Below are 24,006 nucleotides of genomic sequence, written 5' to 3' on the forward strand. Positions count from 1 at the left end.
GGGCAGAGGTGCTGATGGCACAAGGGGGCAGAGGTGCTGATGGCACAAGGGGGCAGAGGTGCTGATGGCACAAGGGGGCAGAGGTGCTGATGGCACAAGGGGGCAGAGGTGCTGATGGCACAAGGGGGCAGAGGTGCTGATGGCACAAGGGGGCAGAGGTGCTGATGGCACAAGGGGGCAGAGGTGCTGATGGCACAAGGGGGCAGAGGTGCTGATGGCACAAGGGGGCAGAGGTGCTGATGGCACAAGGGGGCAGAGGTGCTGATGGCACAAGGGGGCAGAGGTGCTGATGGCACAAGGGGGCAGAGGTGCTGCCCTTGGGCTGATCGCACAGTGGGGAACAAAGGGTGTTGGGGGCTAATGGCAGGGCGTTTGAGTTTTTATAAAGGAAAACAGTATTATTTTTTTCTTATTAGATTACTCGATTAATCGTAAAAAATCGATAGAATACTCGATTACTAAAATAATCGTTTACTGCAGCCCTAGGCGCGATGTGATCCCGGCGAGTGAGGGTGTCGGGCGCATGTGCAGAAGCTGAAAGTGAGTCCGATGCCCATAGCTTTCTATTGGGCATGCGCGGGATCTCGGAACGTCGGGGACAGCAGAAGCCGCCCAGCGAAGTGAATATTGATGAGCTGGGCGGCGCTTCAAAACGGCGGTTGGGGCGCGGCCGGCTGGGCAGAAGTGAAGCTGAAACGCCGCCCCTTGGGCAGAAAGAAGACCTCAGGTTGTAAAACATGAGTTTGCTGTATTTATAAGGTGGACAGGGGTTATACTTATGTTTTTAATACACATTAGAAAACCTGTGCATGCATATATATAGATAATTATGCTTATTGGGCCTGTCAGTGTCCCTTTTAATATCATGTAAGCTTTATAAATGACTTCCTAGAAAATAAAATACATTTTGTGAATTAACTAGGAACCTGTTGGTGATATATTTTTCAACTTTAATTGTTACTTGTAAACAGATTCTCCATAGTGGCTGCTAATAAACCTATCAAATAAAAAAGCAGGCATCAATTTTGCAGGTCTTAAAGGGTACGAAACCTATTTCTTTATATTACTTCAGGGTTTTGTCTATTTGATCTAGTCTAACCATGAAGTCATACTCCGTTCCATGTCCTCTGTTTTATGCTTACCTACCAAATCTAACCAACCAAAAATGCAGCTTTAGTCCAGGGTTTGTGTGCAGTTCAGAATCATGGCGATACATAGGGCTGCTTAGGAGTTGTAGCTGCAAAATGGTAGATTGTTTTTAGTAGAAACAGACCAGCAAGCTCCACAATTATTCCATGCTGTGGTTTCCTTAGAACTCTGCAATATATTAGCCCTCTGTTATTCCATCTTGGAAATGTACAAAAAATTTACAACTGGACCATTTTCCTTCTTGAGATGTCCTTACAGTGCTACACTAGCCCTGATTTGGATTGTCACATCCTATTAATGAAAGGGTATCCATTTATTTATACATTACCAGGAGGAATAACAGATCAATGGTACAAGGATCCAGATGGTAAGCTAGCTGCAAAATACTTGGTAAAAGACATGTCAGGAGAGCTGACGGGAACTCTAAATTATGTTGATTGTGAACAAAACCCAGTACATCTGTGGTACCAAAGTTGTAGGGTTTCCAGGCCACTTTCACACTTCTGCATTTTGGTCAGTGTCTTATCAGTCCATTTAAACGGGTAATCCTAGAAATAATATTGATGACCTATCCTCAGGATGGGTCCTCAGTATCAGAATGGTGCGGTTCTGACTCCCGGGACCCCTGCTGATCAGCTATTAGGAGAGGCCAGCGCTCCATGAGTGCTGCGGTCTCTTCCTAGGCCATGTGATGTCACCGTAAATCGGTCACATGGTCTAGTTGCTTCTCAGTCCCTTCCAACTCAATGGTGCTGACTTGCAAGACCAAGCACAGCCGCTATACTATGTACAGCGCTGTGCTTGGGGAGATGCTGGGTGCCAGCTGCGCTTACCAGAGCTTTGGCAAGTGCGGCGGGTCCCTGAAACAGCTGATCGACTGGGGTATGTGATAATTATGACCTATCCTGAGGATGTGTCATCAATATCCATTCCTGGATAAGCCCTTTGAGCCATAACCAAGAATAGTACGGAAACCAAGTGTAATAAATATTTCACCTCTTTCGTGTTTTGGATCCCCTCCTGTACTGACCAATGTACACACTTGTGAAAGTGGCTTAAGACTGTGTGCACATGTCTGTTTTTATGGGGCATTTACTAAAGTGTATACTCCATTATTGTAGCGTAAAGTCACTAATTATGGTGCACTTGCTCCATAACTTGCAACTTTTTGAGCTTCTTGACACTTCCAAATTGGCAAAAAGGGTGGGCTACTGCAGACTTTATTTTAATATAACTTACTCCAGATATTGGCGTCTGTTATATTTTAAGTCTACGCCAGCCTCTAGCACAGTTGGCACACAGAGGAGCAAAATGCGCTTAATTTATTGAGACATTTGCCTCTTAATAAACTAGGCTCATCTCACTCCAGTGCATAGGGATGAAGACTGGCATGTGGGAACGCTGGTCTTGATAAATGTGTTTTGTGAAAATTCTTGGCAAGCCTGTAATATGTAGACAAAGCCTAAATGATTTGACAGGTTTTTAGTTCCTGATTGTTTAGATATGTTCTGGGCCTTGTAAACACATAGAAAACTTTGGAAATACTTGATTGTTGTCCAATATTGGATGATATCAATTGTAAAATATTCATTTTGTGTACAGTGGTCCCTCAAGATACAATATTAATTTGTTCCAGGGAGACCATTGTAACTTGAGTAATCTATTCCAAGGTCATTCAAGATGAGAGAAAATGAAGATTTAAGAAAAATAAGCAGATAACTAAGACAGATAAAACAGGTCCTTACATATAACAGTCAGGAATAGCTGCTAACTAGCAACTAATAGTTATTTTACCTGAGAAGTGGCTTTGATTGGTTGAGTCTGAGGCATTGTATGTGGAGTCTGGTTTCAACCTGTGATGGGTCAGAAATGTTACAGCTAGTTAGTTATCAGCTATTCCTGGCTGGTATATGTAAGGACTTGTTTTATCTGTCTTAGTTATCTGCTTATTTTTCTCTCATCTTGGATGACCTTTTAGGACTTTGGAACCGATTACTCAAGTTACAATGGTCGTCCTGGAACCAATTAATAGTGTGTCTCGAGGAACCACTGTAGTATGGTGTCCATTTTCATGGATGGCACTGAGTGTGAAAAGAATGCTTAAGAAAATATTTTCTGACTTTCACAGGTCACTATAAAGTATTCCAAGCTTGGCTTAGAAGATTTTGACTTTAAACACTACAATAAAACCTTGTTTGCTGGCCTAGAGCCGCATATACCCAACGCCTACTGCAACAGCATGATCCAGGTAAGCAGGAGGCCTGTCCTGTGTGGGTGGTGGTAGATGAATGGCCAAATTATGGTGGAGCGAATAAAGTACAATTACCACTCAATGACTTCCAGAGACTGGGGCTTGACACATTAATGATAGAGATTTGTCGCGCTCTAAGCCAGGAATTCAGTTGACTAACTTCAGGTTACCTTCATTATGACATTTGCGGCATACTTTAGCAAGTAAATAGGATTGTCTTCTACAGATGCAGTCATTTTCAGGTTCAGCTGTCTGCAACATCAATTTTATCAAAATTCTTTAAGCAGACCATGTATTTCATGTTTGTATGTACAAGTGGAATTTTTCCCCACTATTTTTTCAATACCAAGGAACATGTTTTAAAACTGGTTTCTTTTTCTTATTAGGTGCTTTACCTATTGGAACCAGTAAGGTGCCTGGTCCAAAACCACCTCTGTCAGAAGGAGTTCTGCCTGACTTGTGAGCTTGGATTCTTGTTCCATATGCTGGATTTGTCACGTGGAGACCCTTGCCAAGTAAGCGTTCCTTGACTTGTAACTGGTAAAGGATCAGTACTGTGAAGTCATCAGTGTAAATGAAATGTTGGTCTGATTGAAATCTGACTCACATGCCAGGAAACTGATCTGGTGTGGCAAAAAACGAAATTCCACCATAGGTTTTATGTTTTTTGTTTTTATGGCGTTCGCATATTCTGACCCCCTATGGCAGGGATGGCCAACCTGCGGCTCTCCAGCTGTTGTAAAGCTACAATTCCCACCATGCCCTGCTGTAGGCAGTCTAGGCATGCTGGGAGTTGTAGTTTTGCAACAGCTGGAGAGCCTCAGGTTGGCCATCCCTGCCCTGTGGCCTACCTCGGAGCCTTCAGAAGGCCATATGATCTGTGCCCCACACCCCTCATCTCAGCAGAGGCCTACGCGACTACTTGTACTCTCCACACACAGCCTGCTTTTCCACTTCACCAAGTAAAAGCTTTCTAGCCTACAGTCGTGGCCAAAAGTTTTGAGAATGACACAAATCTTAGTTTTCACAAAGTTTGCTGCTAAACTACTTTTAGATCTTTGTTTCTGTGATGTAGTGAAATATAATTACACGCACTTCATACGTTTCAAAGGCTTTTATCGACAATTACATGACATTTATGCAAAGAGTCAGGACCTTTTTCAGGACCTCTGCAATTTGACTGGGCATTCTCTCAATCAACTTCTGGGCCAATTCCTGACTGATAGCAACCCATTCTTTCATAATCACTTCTTGGAGTTTGTCAGAATTAGTGGGTTTTTGTTTGTCCACCCGCCTCTTGAGGATTGACCACGTTCTCAATGGGATTAAGATCTGGGGAGTTTCCAGGCCATGGACCCAAAATGTCAACGTTGTGGTCCCCGAGCCACTTAGTTATCACTTTTGCCTTATGGCACGGTGTTCCATCGTGCTGGAAAATGCATTGTTCTTCACCAAACTGTTGGATTGTTGGAAGAAGTTGCTGTTGGAGGGTGTTTTGGTACCATTCTTTTTTCATGGCTGTGTTTTTGGGCAAAATTGTGAGTGAGCCCACTCCCTTGGATGAGAAGCAACCCCACACATGAATGGTCTCAGGATGCTTTACTGTTGGCATGCTACAGGACTGATGGTAGCGCTCACCTTTTCTTCTCCGGCCAAGCCTTTTTCCAGATGCCCCAAACAATCGGAAAGAGGCTTCATCTGAGAATATGACTTTGCCCCAGTCCTCAGCAGTCCATTCACCATACTTTCTGCAGAAGATCAATCTGTCCCTGATGGTTTTTTTGGAGAGAAGTGGCTTCTTTGCTGCCCTTCTTGACACCAGGCCATCTTCCAAAAGTCTTCGCCTCACTGTGCGTGCAGATGCGCTCACACCTGCCTGCTGCCATTCCTGAGCAAGCTCTGCACTGGTGGCACTCCGATCCCGCAGCTGAATCCTCTTTAGGAGACTATCCTGGGGCTTGCTGGACTTTCTTGGACGCCCTGAAGCCTTCTTAACAGGAATTGAACCTCTTTCCTTGAAGTTCTTGATGATCCTATAAATTGTTGATTGAGGTGCAATCTTAGTAGCCACAATATCCTTGCCTGTGAAGCCATTTTTATGCAACGCAATGATGGCTGCATGCGTTTCTTTGCAGGTCACCATGGTTAACAATGGAAGAACAATGATTTCAAGCATCACCCTCCTTTTAACATGTCAAGTCTGCCATTTTAACCCAATCAGCCTGACATAATGATCTCCAGCCTTGTGCTCGTCAACATTCTTACCCGAGTTAACAAGACGATTACTGAAATGATCTCAGCAGTTCCTTTTAATGACAGCAATGAAATGCAGTGGAAAGTTTTTTTGGGGATTAAGTTAATTTTCATGGCAAAGAAGGACTATGCAATTCATCTGATCACTCTTCATAACATTCTGAAGTAGATGCAAATTGCTACTATAAAAACTTAAGCAGCAACTTTTCCAATTTTTCCATTATTTATGTAATTCTCAAAACTTTTGGCCACGACTATACTCTCCAAATCCAGCCTCAGTCTGTGCTCTTGACCCAAACCTTACCCCTATGCTTATCATAGCCCTAACCCACCTCTTCAACCTATCAACCATTGGCCTCTTGCCTTTTTTTTTTAAACATGCCCCTATCCTTTGATTCGTCATCTATTTGCAGCTATTGTCTCATTGTTGTACTCCCAGTTGCATCAAAACTCCTAGAACATGTATTTTTGAATTATCCTGTCAGCTACAATCTGGCTTCCTTCCCCATCACTCCACTGTAAGTTTCTAAACAAAATCGCTAAGGATCTGCTAGTTGCCGAAGCTTATTACTCTGTGCTCTTCAAAGACATGTCCTCTGTAGCAGGAGGCTTTGGCCAACTGTGTCAAACATTTGTCCCTCAGCGTTGGCACTCTCGTGGATCTCTACCTATCTCACCAACTGAACGTTCAGTGTCTTGCACATCACCTTCTGATCCCAGCCTCTTTCGATCTGTCCCTATGGCTCTGTCCTGGGACTCTCCTCCATTCATACCTTTTTGTCTTGGGACAACTCATGACTTTCAGTACCACTTCTGTGCTGATGACACTTAGCTGGTTTGTCCCACGAAAAATATTCTGTTTTCAAACCAGCACCTGGATGTGAAAACTTTTATAATTTCATATAATTAAAAATTTTGTATAACTGAGTAATTCAATAAAATGTATTTATCTGTTAACCTTGTTGAGGTGGATGCACATGCTCAATTCCATCCTGAGCTCTGACAGGGAGAGAGCTGCAACAGAGAGGACATGGACTTCATTCTGCCCTGGCCTTCAAACCCTTACCATCTTCTGCCACCTCCAACGCAAAAACATTGTTTCATCCTGAACCCTAGGTCAACTAGTACAGTCTACACTAAAACACTAGTAGTCTCTCTTGCCTAGAGTAGACTATTGCAACATCCTTGCTCTGTGGCCTGCTATCTATCCTCTGTTCTTTCTGCTGCAGCTGTTGGCAGTTGAAGGGTCGAACTGAGCATGTGCGTCCACCTCGATGAGCGGGATGGAGAATTTAGAAAAAAAGCAAACAGCAGGAAGAGTTATACAGATAGCTTTCAGTGAATACGGTAACTCAGCGGTTATTCAAAAATTTTAATTAGATACAATTACAGACGTATTAAGACACAGGTGCTGGTTTGAAAAATTTTGATTATATTTAGTGGGGCAAATCTAGGTTCTGATCTAGACTGTGCAAAACGAGATCCCAAACAGTTGGTCTCGGCTCGTTACATGGTGAGACATTTATCAAAATGATGTAGAGGAAAACTGCCTCAGTTGCCCGTAGCAACCAATCAGATTCCACCTTTTCATTTTTCAGAGATGCTTCGAAAAATGAAAGGTGGAATCTGATTGGTTGGTATGGGCAACTAAAGCCAGTTCTACTTTACACCAGTTTTGATAAATCTCCCCCAGTGTGTGTAATGCTGCAGAACACAGCAGTGGTATAATGTTTATTAGAATGGCAGTAAATTTGCTACATGACAGATGTGAAGGAACTGTGCTGTGCCACATGGCAAGCTCCACTGTTATCTGGGCATTAGGCTTTTTTTTAGATTTAGCGATCCTTTTAATCATATCCAGAATCTCATCAGATGTAAAACAATCTTAGAATTTTTATTTACTGTGTTTTTATTAAAGGCTAGTAACTTTTTGCGGGCTTTCCGAACCATCCCTGAGGCAGCGGCATTGGGACTGATTTTAGCTGATTCAGATGAGGCCACAGGAAAGGTTAATTTGGGTCGCCTGATACAGAGCTGGTGTCGCTTTCTTTTGACACAACTTCACCAAGAAACACAAGAGCTGGAAGGTCCTCAAGCTTATCGAGGTGTTGGGAGCACCAGGTATAAAACTGTAATTTCTGCTATTTCTCTCCTGGTTTCTGTAGAGGATATGTAACTGCGCCCACTTGTGAATGATAAATGGTTAGAAAAATTCAATAAGGATCTGATGAACAGTTGGATCCTGATACGGTCCTGCCTACTATAATATATAATTAAGGCTATACAAACTAATTAAAGCCATATGTTATTTGGTGTGGCCTACTTGATGCACAGTCTGACGCCAGGCAGTGTTTGGCTACTGGCTCTTAAAATGTCCGATACTCTGAGCAACATTTAGTCCAGAAGTGTTGCATGTTTTCCATGGAAAATCCAGTATTAAATCTGCAAGTGTTAATTTGGAATTATGCTGCAGATTTCATACTATCCCTTGAAAAGGCCTCATGCACACGACCGTATTTTTTTGCGGTCCGCAAAACGGGGTTCCGTTTTTCCGTGATCCGTGACCATTTTTTTCGTCCGTGGGTCTTCCTTGATTTTTGGAGGATCCACGGACATGAGAAAAAAGTCGTTTTGGTGTCCGCCTGGCCGTGCGGAGCCAAACGGATCCGTCCTGAATTACAATGCAAGTCAATGGGGACGGATCCGTTTGACGTTGACACAATATGGTGCAATTTCAAACGGATCTGTCCCCCATTGACTTTCAATGTAAAGTCAGGAGTTAATATACCATCGGATCAGAGTTTTCTCCAATCCGATGGTATATTTTAACTTGAAGCGTCCCCATCACCATGGGAACGCCTCTGTTAGAATATACCGTCAGATTTGAGTTACATCGTGAAACTCAAATCCGACAGTATATTCTAACACAGAGGCGTTCCCATGGTGATGGGGACGCTTCAGGTTAGAATATACTAAAAGAACTGTGTACATGACTGCCCCCTGCTGCCTGGCAGCCCCCCCCCCTGTAGTTAACACATTGGTGGCCAGTGTGGCCGGCCCCCCCCCCTCCCTCCCCTGTAGTTAACTCATTGGTGGCCAGTGCGGCCGGCCCCCCTCCCTCCCCTGTAGTTAACTCATTGGTGGCCAGTGCGGCCGGTACCCTCCCTCCCCTGTAGTTAACTCGTTAGTGGCCAGTGGGCCTTCTCCCCTCCCTCCCCCTAGTAATTAAAATCTCCCCCCTATCACTGGTGGCAGCGGAGTGTACCGATCGGAGTCCCAGTTTAATCGCTGGGGCTCCGATCGGTAACCATGGCAACCAGGATGCTACTGCAGTCCCGGTTGCCATGGTTACTTAGCAATTTGTAGAACCATTATACTTACCAGTAGGAGGAGCTCCCGGCCGGACGCAGACATCGCAGCTCTTCAGGTAAGTGACAGGTCCGGCCGGGAGCTCCTCCTACTAGTAAGTGACAGGTCATGTCACTTACCAGTAGGAGGAGCTCCCGGCCGGACCTGTCACTTACCAGTAGGAGGAGCTCCCGACCGGACGCAGACATCGCAGCTCTTCAGGTAAGTGTAATGGTTCTACAAATTGCTAAGTAACCATGGCAACCGGGACTGCAGTAGCGTCCTGGTTGCCATGGTTACCGATCGGAGCCCCAGCGATTAAACTGGGACTCCGATCGGTACACTCCGCTGCCACCAATGATAGGGGGGAGATTTTAATTAGGAGGGGGAGGGAGGGGGGCTGGCCGCACTGGCCACCAATGAGTTAACTACGGGGGGGGGGGGCCAGCCACCAATGTGTTAACTACAGGGCGGGGGGGGGGGGGGCTGCCCCCTGCTGCCAGGCAGCAGGGGGCAGTCATGTACACAGTTCTGTTAGTATATTCTAACCTGAAGCGTCCCCATCACCATGGGAAAGCCTCTGTGTTAGAATATACTGTCGGTTCTGAGTTTTCACGAAGTGAAAACTCAGCTATGAAAAAGCTTTTATGCAGACGGATCTTCGGATCAGTCTGTATAAAAACTAACCTACGGCCACGGATCACGGACACGGATGCTAATCTTGTGTGCATCCGTGTTCTTTCACGGACCCATTGACTTGAATGGGTCCGTGAACCGTTGTCCGTCAAAATAGGAAAGGTCATATTTTTTTGACGGACAGGTCATATTTTTTTGACGGACAGGTCATATTTTTTTGACGGACAGGTCATATTTTTTTGACGGACAGGTCATATTTTTTTGACGGACAGGTCATATTTTTTTGACGGACAGGTCACATTTTTTTGACGGACAGGTCACATTTTTTTGACGGACAGGTCACATTTTTTTGACGGACAGGTCACATTTTTTTTTGACGGACAGGTCACACGGATCACGGTCTCGGCTGCAAAACGGTGCATTTTCAGATTTTTCCACGGACCCATTGAAAGTCAATGGGTCCGCGAAAAAAAACGGAAAACGGCACAACGGCTACGGATGCACACAACGGTCGTGTGCATGAGGCCAAAGGGTGAATTCTGACTACCTAACACAAGAATACACATGCTATGGATTTGAAATCCGCAGCGTGCTCTAATCGCTGCACTGACCTTGTCTGCAAAGTGTGGTTGGGGTTTTGAAAACCCTGTGCACGCATATTTTACTTTCATTTGCCATAGATCTGCGGTGAGCTGCTGTGGCATCACAAGTGCATTTCCATCAGGTGAGCTGCTTTCACATGACAATTAGGTTGTCAGTTGAGCTGCTGTATGACACTGAACAAAAATATAAACGTAACACTTTCGGTTTTGCTCCAATTTTGCATGAGCTGAACTCAAAGATCTGAAACATTTTCTACATGCACAAAAGACCCATTACTCTCAAATATTGTTCACAAATCTGTCTAAATCTGTGTTAGTGAGCACTTCTGTGCCGAGATAATCCATCCCACCTCACAGGTGTCATATCAAGGTGCTGATTAGACAGCATGAATATTGCACAGGTGTGCCTTAGACTTCCCACAATAAAAGACCACTCTGAAATGTGCAGTTTGATTACACAGCATCGTCTGAGACCAGCCACCCAGACAGCTGCAGCAACAATCTGTTTGCATAACCAAAGAATTTCTGCACAAACTGTCAGAAACCATCTCAGGGAAGCTCATCTGCATGCTCGTCATCCTCATTGGGGTCTGGACCTGACTGCAGTTAATCGTCGTAACCGACGCACATTGGAGAGGCATTCTGTTCACGGATGAGTCCCGGTTTTCACTGTTCAGGGCAGATGGTAGACAGTGTGTGTGGCGTTGTGAAGGTGAGCGGTTTGCTGACGACAACTTTATGAATAGAGTGGCCCATGGTGGCGTTGGTGTTCTGGTATGGGCAGGCATATGTTATGGACAATGAACACAGGTGCATTTTATTGATGGCATTTTAAATGCACAGAGATACCTTGACGAGATCCTGAGGCCCATTGTTGTGCCATTCACCCACGACCATCACCTCATGTTGCAGCATGATAATGCACGGTCCCATATTGCAAGGATCTGTACACAATTCCTGGAAGCTGAAAACATCCCAGTTCTTGCATGGCCAGCATACTTGCCGGACATGTCACCCATTGAGCATGTTTGGGATGCTCTGGATCCCAGTAAGGCAAAACTGTGCACATTTCAGTGGACTTTTATTGTGGGCAGTCTAAGGCACACCTGTGCAATATCCATGCTGTTTAATCAGCACCTTGATATGCCACACCTGTGAGGTGGGATGGATTATCTCTGCAAAGGAGAAGTGCTCACTAACACAGATTTGGACAGATTCGTGTACAAGATTTGAGTAATGGGTCTTTTGTGTGTGTAGAAAATGTTTCAGATCTTTGAGTTCAGCTCATGCAAAATGGGAGCAAAACCGAAAGGGTTTATATTTTTGTTCAGTGTGAAAAGGCAACATATACCTTGCACAGGGGAAATCTGTTCTTGTCTGCCCCTGCATTGCTTCAAAGTGCCAACCATTAAGGGTGGAAATGTGGCAAACATTTCCACAATGGATTTGGCCGTTTGCAGTGGTTTTGCTGCAGCAATCTTCGTGGACGCTGTGTGACTCTACCCTAAGGGCCCATTCACATGACCGTATTTTTCCTTCTGCATCCGTTCCACAATTTTGAAGATCACATGTGAGCCATGGCTCATGCCTACCCTTCATACAGCTGATCGGTGGGAGTGCCAGGTGTTGGACCCCCACCAATCTGATATTTTTTTTGACCTATCCTGTGGATAGGTCATCAGTATTAATAGCCCAGAGGACCTCTTACTGTGTTAAAACTGGTGTTCAGCCTCCGAACATATATCTTCCTGACGAGACAGAGTTCTTAAAAATGGTGATGTGTGAAACAATTCACATTAGAAAGTTGCATAACTTTTTTCATTCTGCAATGCTTAAACTTTATGTACATGAAACTACTGAATGCCTTAAAGGGGTTGTCTCATTGTAGACAATAGGGGCATATTGCTAGGATATGCCCCCATTGTCTTACAGGTGCGGGTCCCACCGCTGAGACCCGCACCTATATTTAGAACTGAGCCCCGCAAGTTAAAGTGCGCATACGCAGCCGCCCTCCATTCATTTTCTATGGGGCCGGCGAAAATAGCCGAGCGCTGGCTCTATTTCCATCGGCCCCATAGATATGAATGGGAGCGGGGTACTCTCCCATTCACTTCTATAGGGAGCCGGCTTGGTGGTTGCCGGACCGGAGTCCTCTAGCCACCACCTTGCAGCGCTCCGTTCTCTATATAGGTGCGGGTCACAGTGGTGAGACCCACACCTATAAGACAATGGGGGCAAATCCTAGCGATATGCCCTCATTGTCAATGATGAGAACCCCCTTAATGCTTAAAGAACTCCCACAAATATTTGTAATTCTCTGACCTTTTAGAAAGATACATGATGTAAATTAGTGTAAAATAGTGAAGGTAATCTTCTCACCAGTGACTGTATGTGTTTATAACCTCCCTTCTGATCCTCAGCTGTGTCTTGTGACCAACACTTTGACTCTCCAGATAACACAGCATCTTGTGTATGTACAGGAAGTCAGTTTCTCTATGTATTCCTATGGGAACCTCAGTGTCAGTCTCATGAGTGAATAGAGAAGTAACTGACTTCCTGTCCTGTGTCAGTTGGAGATCAGAATTCTGGTCACATGACACAGCTGAGGATCAGAAGGGAGGTTAAAACTTACAAATACAAAACACCAATTCAAAAGCACACATGATATTACACAAAAATTTATTAGTAGACCAAATCATTCAACAAACATTTATCACAAAATAAAATAAAAAGCAGCAATACATGAAGGTACTATGACTGTATAAGTTCACCCTGGTCATTCAAGGCCGCATTGTCACATGTAGATGTGACAATGCGGCCTTGAATGACCAGGGTGAACTTATACTGTCATAGTACCTTCATGTATTGCTGCTTTTTATTTTATTTTGTGATGTTTGTTGTATGATTTTGTTCTACTAATAAATTTTTGTGTAATATCATATGTGCGCTTTTGAATTGGTGTTTTGTTATACATTTCCGCACATATTGCAGTCCCTCTGATTTGCTATATTTGGTGGTTCTAACTTACAAATACAGTCACCAATAAGAAAATTACCTTCACTACAGTTTACATGTACCTTTTTTCTAAGGCTACTTTCACATATGAAATTTCCTTTCTTATTTTTTTATTCATTTATTTTTTGTGATTTTTAAATACAACTGTCTGCATACTTTCTGTTCGGATGTGGTTGTATTAAATCAAAAGTGAACAAACCGAAAAAAAAAAAAAAAAACAGACCAGGCACCATTGACTTCCATTGTTTACTTTCGCAAACTGGACACAAAACCAGTTTGCACTGGTTTTGTGTCCAGTCACAGAATGGAACGGAATGCATTCTGATGCAGTCCATTGCGGTTTGTTCAGTTTTGTCCTCATTGACAATGAATGGGGACAAAACTGAAGTGTTTTCCACCGGTCTTGAGATCCTATGACTGATCTCAAAACTGGAATGGAAATCGCATATGTGAAAGTACGCTAACTGGTCAGAGATTAAACTTCTTCTTTTTTTTTTTTTTGTGTGTGCTACTTTAATTTTACCTTACATCTTACATTTCTCCTCATACTAACGTATGTATTTGCTCTTGTCTCAGCTGCTTTTCGTCAACAGGAGACTCTGTGATTGGTCAACTTTTTGGATGTGAGGTGGAGAACTGCAGCATGTGCCGCTGTGGTAAAGAAACGGTGCGTGTATCCACAACTCTGCTTTTTACCTTGTCGTACCCGGAGACTAACAGTAATGGTATGTTCAGGCAGTTAAAACTACATTACTTCAATATTTCCCAGCATTGTAGACAATGTACATTTAATATTTAAATTTTTTATTGTTCAGAACTGATTTGTGATGAAAGCCAGATTAGAACAGCTCATGTACACGAATGTGTGCTGGCCTTTCTGTGCATTGGAGACCTCCAAATTGCATCCGTGCGGCTGATGCAGACCCTTTCAACTTGAATCCGTCTGCAGCCCAAAAAAAAAGTTCTATAAAAAAAAAAATCTTTTTTTTTTTTTGCGGTGCGAGGCACTGAGAAACCCCACAGAAGAACTCTGTAGTGGTTCCGTGCTTCTGTTCCACACCGATCCTTGGAGATTGAGGGCCGCAATAAGAGCACGGTTGGGCAATGGCCGTGTGCATGAGTCCTAATCCAATACAAATTGGTTTATGTAATAACTAAGTGGTATGTGATATGGTTAGGGCCTCATCGTTTTAGACATGTGCTGCTTCACTGCTGTTTGTTGCTGTGATATCGCAACTGGGTTTCCATCTGGTGAACTACTGATGTTTTTTGCTTGAGTTGCTGTGACATCACAAGTGTAGTCAGGTGTGTTGCTATGATGTCACAAGAAGGCTTACTCGAGTGAGCTGCTGTGACTTCTCAGGTTGTCTCCCAGTCTTCATCAGCTTGGGGCTAGAGTAGATTTCAGCCATAATTTATGACCGTTTCTGGTGTAAGTTAGAGCAAATCTGGTGGGCTGTGCAAAGCCCCACCCACTCCTGCTAAGCCACACCCCCTTTGCTCCACTTTAGCAGTGTCAAAGCGTAACCACTTCCCGACAGCCCATTGACTATGAATGTCTGTCTGTGCACGGTTGGTTAATCTCTGGACGTTCTGGAATGTCCTTTCAGAGATGGCAGCTGCACACTAATATGGGGTGTTTCTGCAAACTGCAGAGTCAGGGTAATAAATATTGAGGTTTGTTTTGTTAACCCTTGCTGTGTTACGGGAAAAAATCATTTTAAATGGAGAATCTGCAACAGTAAAATTTTGAAATTTTGCTTTAACCACCTCCGGACCGCCTAACGCAGATTCGCGTTCCGGAGGTGGCAGCGCTGCGCACAGTCACGCATATATGCGTCATCTCGCGAGACGCGAGATTTCGCTCAAAGCCGGCCCGCCCATGCGCATCGCGGGCCGGCAAAAGTTAAAGAACAAGTTCGTCACCAGCCTGCCAGCAACGATCATTGGCTGGCAGGCTGGCGATTTTCAAAAAATCCAATCACAAGCCATATAACAGATCATATTAGTAAATATGATCTGTTATATGGCTTCTCTGCTGGTCCTTTTCGTCGGTTGGATCCAGCAGAGGAGCAGACTGAACTGAGTAGCACCAAACACTTCACTGTAGCCCCAGATCACCCCCCTGCACCCCAATTAACCCTTTGATCACCCCTTTGATCGCCCCTGTCAATCACTAGTGAAAGGAAAAAAAGTGATCAGTGTAAACTGTCACTTTTTTTTTTTTCACTGGTATTGACTGTTAGGTTTTAGGGATAGTTTAGTAGTCCAAAATGTCAAACAGGGGGTATTCTTCTGAAGAGGCCTACAGGATTCTGACCCAGTCGGATGAGGAGTGGGAACCCTCATCTGACGAATCTAGCGGGTCAGAATATGAACCTGTAGAAAGTAGTGGCTCTCTGACCCAAAGTTCGGACGAGGAGGTGGAGGTCCCTGATAGCACCAGGCGTACCAGGCCCCGTGTCGCTAGACCACAGGTTATGCAGGATCCGCTTCAAGAGCAGCAGAGTGGGGCTGTCGCTGCCGGATCACGTGGTGAGGCATACACCAGCAGCGCAGCCCTCCCTGGACTTAGTACCAGCACTGCCGTACAACATGGTGAAGTGGCGAGCACCAGAAGGGCAGTTGAAGCTGGTACGGTGGCATGTGCAGTAGTTACCCCGTCGCAGCCACCGCACAGACAGGCCCGTAGAGCCCCTAGAATCCCTGAGGTGCTGGCAAACCCTGATTGGCAGTCACCAACTTCAGCCGCACCATTAGTTCCCCCTTTCACCGCCCAGTCTGGAGTTCGGGTTGAGACAGCTCAAATCGGTTCGGCCCTGAGATTTTTTGAGCTGTTCTTGACTGCGGAGCTCTTGGACTTAGTCGTGGCAGAGACAAACTGGTATGCCACACAATTTATATCCGCCAACCCGGGAAGCTATTATGCCCAGCCTTTCCGGTGGAAACCAGTCCAAGTTTCCGAACTTAAAAATTTTTTGGGCCTTCTCCTCAACATGGGTCTAACTAAAAAGCATGAATTGCGGTCATATTGGTCCACGAACCCGATTCATCACATGCCCATGTTCTCTGTTGCTATGTCCAGGGCACGATTTGAGGCCATCCTCCGTTTCCTGCATTTTAGCGACAACACCACCTCCCGTCCCAGAGGCCACCCAGCTTTTGACCGGCTCCACAAAATTCGGCCCCTGATAGACCACTTCAACCAGAAATTTGCAGATTTGTATACCCCCGAGCAAAACATCTGCGTAGACTAGTCCCTAATACATTTTACCGGGCGCCTTGGCTTCAAACAATACATCCCAAGCAATCGTGCCCGGTATGGGGTCAAATTGTATAAGCTCTGTGAAAGGGCCACAGGCTATACCCACAAATTTCGGATCTATGAGGGAAAAGATCAGACCCTGGAGCCGGTCGGTTGCCCTGACTACCTGGGGAGCAGTGGGAAGACAGTCTGGGACTTGGTGTCACCCTTATTCGGCAAGGGGTACCATCTTTATGTGGACAATTTCTACACAAGTGTGGCCCTCTTTAGGCATTTGTTTCTAGAACGGATTTGCGCCTGTGGCACCGCGTGAACTAGTCGCGTGGGCTTCCCCCAACGGCTCGTTACCACCCGTCTTGCAAGGGGGGAGAGGGCTGCCTTGTGTAACGAAGAACTGCTTGCGGTGAAATGGAGAGACAAGCGTGACGTTTACATGCTCTCCTCCATTCACGCAGACACGACAATCCAAATTGAGCGAGCAACCCGTGTCATTGAAAAGCCCCTCTGTGTCCACGACTATAATGCGCTCATGGGAGGGGTGGACTTCAATGACCAGATGTTGTCTCCGTATTTAGTTTCCCGCAGAACCAGACGCTGGTATAAGAAGGTGTCTGTATATTTAATTCAATTGGCGCTGTATAATAGTTTTGTTCTCTACAGTAAGGCTGGGAGAACAAGATCCTTCCTCAAATTCCAGGAAGAGATCATTGAGAACCTCCTGTATCCAGGAGGTTCCGTGGCCCCATCCACCAGTGTAGTTAGCCGTCTACACGAGCGACATTTCCCCAGTGTCGTTCCTGGTACCTCAACCCAACAGTCACCCCGAAAAAGATGTAGTGTCTGTAGCAGGAGTGGAATAAGGCGTGACACCCGCTATTTCTGTCCTGACTGTCCTGACCACCCTGCCCTATGCTTTGGTGAGTGTTTCCGGAAGTACCACACACAGGTACACCTAGCATAGGGATCACATCTCACAGGACAGGCACACAGGGCTATTAGGGCCCTTTTACTCACAGCTGCTGCAAACCTCTCCTTTCACCTGGGATAAAGTGCATAACGTACTTCGCCACATCTTTGGGCGATTTGCGCTTTGCACATTGTCCCATGGGGAAGGAGAGGTTTGTTCTATAAAGGTAAAAAAAAAAACTAAACCAAAAAAAAAATACCGGTAAGTAAAAAAAGTTAACGTTCAGTTAAAAAAAAGTTTATATGTTCTGTTCTGAAGTTAATAAATTTATTGTGTTGCGGCCTGGTTTTTTCTTTCTTGTTTTGTTTTTTTTACCTTCCAGGTGGACCAACCGATCGACTAGCTGCAGCACTGATGTGCATTCGGACAGAAGCATTGCGCTGCTGTCAGATTACACGCAAGTCTGTGTATGCGGCGCTGCAAGACGAGATTTCTCCTCTGCAGTAAAAGATACGCTTGCCGAGGCATATGAGCTGAGGAGGTGGCGGTGTTCATATACTTTGGCAAACACTTTGTGTGTGTGTATATATATATATATATATATATATATATATATATATATATATATATATATATATAAAAAAAAATACCGGCAATGATTTTTTCATCCACATTGATGCGAATGAAGAAATCTGTGCCGTTAATTTTTTTCTTTTCAGCCCAGAGGCTGAACGGAAAAAAAACTCATTACCCGTATGCTCAATATAAGGAGAATAGCAGAAACTCCTAATGCTGGCCATACATGTAATGATTGCGGAGACCCTCAAATGCCAGGGCAGTACAAACACCCCACAAATAACACCATTTTGAAAAGCAGACACCCCAAGGTATTCGCTGAGGGGCATATTGAGTCCATGAAAGATTGAAATTTTTGTCCCAAGTTAGCGGAAAGGGAGACTTTGTGAGAAAAAAATCAAAACAATCAATTTCCGCTAACTTGTGCCCAAATTTTCTTTTTTCTATGAACTCGCCATGCCCCTCATTGAATACCTTGGGGTGTCTTCTTTCCAAAATGGGGTCACATGTGGGGTATTTATACTGCCCTGGCATTTTAGGGGCCCCAAAGCGTGAGAAGAAGTCTGGTATCCAAATGTCTAAAAATGCCTTCCTAAAAGGAATTTGGGCACCTTTGCCCACCTAGGCTGCAAAAAAGTGTCACACATGTGGTATCTCCGTATTCAGGAGAAGTTGGGGAATGTGTTTTGGGGTGTCATTTTACATATACCCATGCTGGGTGAGAGAAATATCTTGGTCAAATGCCAACTTTGTATAAAAAATGGGAAAAGTTGTCTTTTGCCAAGATATTTCTCTCACCCAGCATGGGTATATGTAAAATGACACCCCAAAACACATTCCCCAACTTCTCCTGAATACGGAGATACCACATGTGTGACAATTTTTTGCAGCCTAGGTGGGCAAAGGGGCCCACATTCCAAAGAGCACCTTTCGGATTTCACTGGTCATTTTTTACAGAATTTGATTTCAAACTCCTTACCACACATTTGGGCCCCTAGAATGCCAGGGCAGTATAACTACCCCACAAGTGACCCCATTTTGGAAAGAAGACACCCCAAGGTATTCCGTGAGGGGCATGGCGAGTTCCTATAAGTTTTTTTATTTTTTGTCATAGGTTAGTGGAAAATGATGATTTTTTATTTATTTTTTTTATCTTACAAAGTCTCATATTCCACTAATTTGTGACAAAAAAATAAAAACTTCCATGAACTCACTATGCCCATCAGCGAATACCTTGGGGTGTCTTCTTTCCAAAATGGGGTCACTTGTGGGGTAGTTATACTGCCCTGGCATTCTAGGGGCCCAAATGTGTGGTAAGGAGTTTGAAATCAAATTCTGTAAAAAATGACCAGTGAAATCCGAAAGGTGCTCTTTGGAATATGGGCCCCTTTGCCCACCTAGGCTGCAAAAAAGTGTCACACATGTGGTATCTCCGTATTCAGGAGAAGTTGGGGAATGTGTTTTGGGGTGTCATTTTACATATACCCATGCTGGGTGAGAGAAATATCTTGGCAAAAGACAACTTTTCCCATTTTTTTATACAAAGTTGGCATTTGACCAAGATATTTCTCTCACCCAGCATGGGTATATGTAAAAAGACACCCCAAAACACATTCCCCAACTTCTCCTGAATACGGAGATGCCACATGTGTGGCACTTTTTTGCAGCCTAGGTGGGCAAAGGGGCCCACATTCCAAAGAGCACCTTTTTGGATTTCACAGGTCATTTTTTACAGAATTTGATTTCAAACTCCTTACCACACATTTGGGCCCCTAGAATGCCAGGGCAGTATAACTACCCCACAAGTGACCCCATTTTGGAAAGAAGACACCCCAAGGTATTCAGTGAGGGGCATAGTGAGTTCATAGAAGTTTTTATTTTTTGTCACAAGTTAGTGGAATATGAGACTTTGTAAGAAAAAAAAAAAAATCATCATTTTCCGCTAACTTGTGACAAAAAATAAAAAGTTCTATGAACTCACTATGCCCATCAGCGAATACCTTAGGGTGTCTACTTTCCGAAATGGGGTCATTTGTGGGGTGTTTGTACTGTCTGGGCATTGTAGAACCTCAGGAAACATGACAGGTGCTCAAAGTCAGAGCTGCTTCAAAAAGCGGAAATTCACATTTTTGTACCATAGTTTGTAAACGCTATAACTTTTACCCAAACATTTTTTTTTTATCAAAGACATGTAGAACAATAAATTTAGAGCAAAATTTCTATATGGATGTCGTTTTTTTTGCAAAATTTTACAACTGAAAGTGAAAAATGACATTTTTTTGCAAAAAAATCGTTAAATTTCGATTAATAACAAAAAAAGTAAAAATGTCAGCAGCAATGAAATACCACCAAATGAAAGCTCTATTAGTGAGAAGAAAAGGAGGTAAAATTCATTTGGGTGGTAAGTTGCATGACCGAGCAATAAACGGTGAAAGTAGTGTAGGTCAGAAGTGTAAAAAGTGGCCTGGTCTTTCAGGGTGTTTATGCCATGGGGGCTGAGGTGGTTAATTCCTATGAATACCTAAAGGGTTAACAACATTTCTAAAACCAGTTTTGACTAGTTTGAGGGGCGTTTCTAAAATAGGGTCATTTGTGGGGCTTACATAATAGAACCAACCCATAAAGTGACTTCAAAACTGAACTGGTCCTTAAAAAAAAAAAAAGTTGACTTTGAAAATTTTCCTAAAGATTTCAAAAATTGCTTCTAAAATTGTAAACCTTTAACGTCCTAAAAGAATAAAATTACATTACCAAAATGATGCCAAAATAAAGTAGACATATGGGGAATGTAAATATTTTTGAGGCATCACCATCTGTCTTAAAAGCAAAGATTAAAATTTAGAGGTTGTTTTTTTTTTTTTTTTTTAAACTTTTGGATTTTCTATAAATAAAATGTATTGACTCAAATTTACCATTAACATGAAGTACAATGTGTCACAAGAAAACAATCTCTAAATGGCTTGGATTAGGCTACATGCACACGAACGTTGTTTATTTCTATGTCCGTTCCATGTTTGTCTTTTTTGGGTTTGTTTTTTTCGCATCCGCAGTTTGCGGACCCTTAAAACACATACGTTTGTGTGCATGTAACCTAAGCAAAAGCGTTCCAAAGTTATAACCACATAAAGTGACACATGTCAGATTTGCAAAATTAGGCTCGGTCAGGAGTGTAACTGCCTTTTTTATTTATTTTTTTTATTTTTTTCTGCCCTTTCAAATGAGCGTTAAGGGCCATCTGTCTTCTTCTACCGGCCTAGGAGAGACTGACTGTGCAGGATTTTTTTCTTCTTCTCGTATTAAATATGAACTTGTACACTGTTTGTGAGCTTTCCCCCTGCACTCCCGGCTGACTAATGAACCAGCTGCCGGGGGCGATGCCTGTGAGCAGTACCGTAAGTGCTCACTGAAGGGAGGCGGGGAGAAGCTCTTACGCAGTATATAGGGACAGTTATGCTGTATCTTGGAAAGGGAGATCTAGACCTGACCCTTTGTTGAACAGGGTCTTTAAATTAAAGGACTACTCAGATTCTTTACGTTTCATTTTCTGCATGATGTCATCAGTCCGAAACAGAACAACCCCATGGCGTGTACTTTTTTTTTTTTTTTTTTTTTTTTTGTATAGTCTGACATAAGTAAATCAACTTACAAAAATATTGGTGTGTGCAGACACCCATGACAATTGAGACTTCATGATTCATATGAATTTTTACAGCATTTAAGCAATTTGAATATTGTAACTTGTATGAAGTAACACCCTCCCCCTCACCCCAACCCAACTTGAGCAGAGAGACATCCGTATCTGTATATTTTAAGAATAGTTATAAAATTGAGCTCCCAAACAGTTCCGTCTATCTACAGTAGGCCTGCCTTCCGAACACTATACGGAAACTATATGGTTCCCCTGGAGAGGGAATGTAGGAAAGACATTTGTGGCGTGTATGCTGAATAACTGAAATTTATTTTTTTAAATATATTTCGATCAGTGTTATGTAGGAATGTTTTTTTGTTTTTTTTTACTTTTTCTGCTAGGTAAAACCCCTCCTCCAGATTTAGAGTTTGCGGAGATTCTGAGGAGAAGCATTTGCCTGGAGCAGAGCACTCAGGCCTGGTGTGAGAATTGCGAGAAATACCAACCTACAGTAAGTGTGTACAGCGTGTGGAACAGTGATCATGCAATCCTTAAATGTACAGGGTCATAAAACGAATATATATTTGTGTGGTGTACTGCTTGTGAGAACACCCCCTCCCCACTAACACAATTGCAGCATGTTCAGAGTATAACCTTAGCTTGTATAAACTGTTGCAATGCAATTTTTATTAGTAAAACTAAGTAATTTCACGTTGAGTAAAATGTATATACACACTTGTTGACCCAAAAAAGATAACGCACCCAGACAGAAATGTCGAATTGCTGCAGTTACGGTAGATCTCTGGCAGATATATAAATGATTAAAAGCAGAGGTTACATCAGGGCACACACAAAGACCAGGCTTCAGACCACCCATAGAAAAGACCACCCGTACAAAAGATTGTTTGATCTGCTGACCTGCACAAACACCTGCAGTTTTGTCCACCATCCAGACTCGGGTGGCACCTTCATCACTCACCCCTGTCTCTGCCTGGAGCATGTCCAAGAGCGTAGCAGAAGAAAATTTGGTGTCATGGCACCCATTATGTGTCCAGACATTGACAGCGAGAAATATAGACTGGAACCTTATCTTTATTGATTTTAATCCAGGTCCCATCTGGATCATTTATGGTATATTGCTAGGATCTACCATAAACTTCAGATAGGTGCATGGCCCAACTTTGGGACACCCTACTATCTCCAGAATGTGCCCCCCACCCACACCCCCCAAACTGATCAGAGCACACTGCTCATGGGTAGGGTGTTTTCCATTTATTTCTGTAGGACTTCCAAAAGTAGCCAAGTGAGCGCTCGGCTATTTTCAGAACTCTCATAACAGTGAATGGAGGGTGGCCATGCATGGCTTTCTCTTCCTTCACTTTGTGGGTTCCACCTCCTCGGATATTCAGGCCTATTCCAACAATATGCCAAAAATGTCCCAGATGGGACAACCCCTTTAACTATCCAAATATTGCTTGACAATGTCCATGTACATAGTTGTATTTGCATTTTCATCAATAGAGTCCACTTCTCACAGGGACACACAGCCTTATAAATCATTATAAGGCTACATGCACACGTACGTTGTTTGTTTACGTGTCCGTTCCATGTGTTTATTTTTTATTTATTTTTTGCGGATAGGATGCGAACCCATTCATTTTAATGGGTCCACAAAAAATGCGGACAGCACACTGTGCTGTTAGCATCAGTATGTCTGTTCTGTTGCCCCGCTAAAAAAATAGTGCATGTCCTATTTTTATTTTTTTTTCTAGTTTGCGGACAAGGATAGGCGTTATTACAATGGATCCGCAAAAAAACACGGATGCCATATGGAACGTCATCTGTGTGTTTATTTTTTCGCACCGCAAAACACATACGGTCGTGTGCATGTAGCCTAATGCGTGCGATCTGGTGAGTTCAGGACAGGAACTCACTGACACACGCATCGTGTTTCTCGCATTTAATTGGCAAATTTTTTTTTTTTCTGCCCTATCAAGATGCAATACGCATGTGTTTGTTTGTTTATTCCCCCTCCTTTGGCACTCAATGTGGCTTCAGGTGAAGTGATTTCTCTAGACGTCGACATTGATCTTCTGACCTGAACCTGCTGGGTTCTCATAATCCTCTCCTGGATGTCTGCAGCAACAACCACATGGTTGTCGTGTGTCGTTTTTTTTTTTTTTTCCATTGCCCATAGATCTTGTAAAATGCCAAATTTGCACCAAGCCATGTATGCTGCTGCTTTTTTGGAAAGGGAAGGTCTGGAAATGGACCAGCAAAACAGTCCTGTGTTTCCTTGCCTAATCTTGTGCAAACATACAGGCCTCCAGTTTCACAATTTTTTGTTTAATTGAATATGGCATGTTGGACACAGTC

General features: G+C 43.6%; 1 protein-coding gene across 2 annotated transcripts in view; it reads left to right on the forward strand.

Moving 5' to 3' along the window:
- PAN2 (poly(A) specific ribonuclease subunit PAN2) overlaps positions 1-24,006 on the forward strand; it is an 85,020-nt gene that overhangs the window by 34,991 nt on the left and 26,023 nt on the right. For both annotated transcript variants that reach the window (XM_040425596.1, XM_040425598.1), the window contains exons 10-14: positions 3,278-3,397; positions 3,787-3,915; positions 7,572-7,774; positions 13,831-13,979; positions 22,032-22,141. In XM_040425596.1, the coding sequence (XP_040281530.1) occupies positions 3,278-3,397; positions 3,787-3,915; positions 7,572-7,774; positions 13,831-13,979; positions 22,032-22,141 (711 nt within the window). The remainder of the gene's footprint in view (positions 1-3,277; positions 3,398-3,786; positions 3,916-7,571; positions 7,775-13,830; positions 13,980-22,031; positions 22,142-24,006) is intronic.

This window comes from Bufo bufo, chromosome 3 (assembly GCF_905171765.1).
Source record: "Bufo bufo chromosome 3, aBufBuf1.1, whole genome shotgun sequence".
Classification (NCBI taxonomy): domain Eukaryota; kingdom Metazoa; phylum Chordata; class Amphibia; order Anura; family Bufonidae; genus Bufo; species Bufo bufo.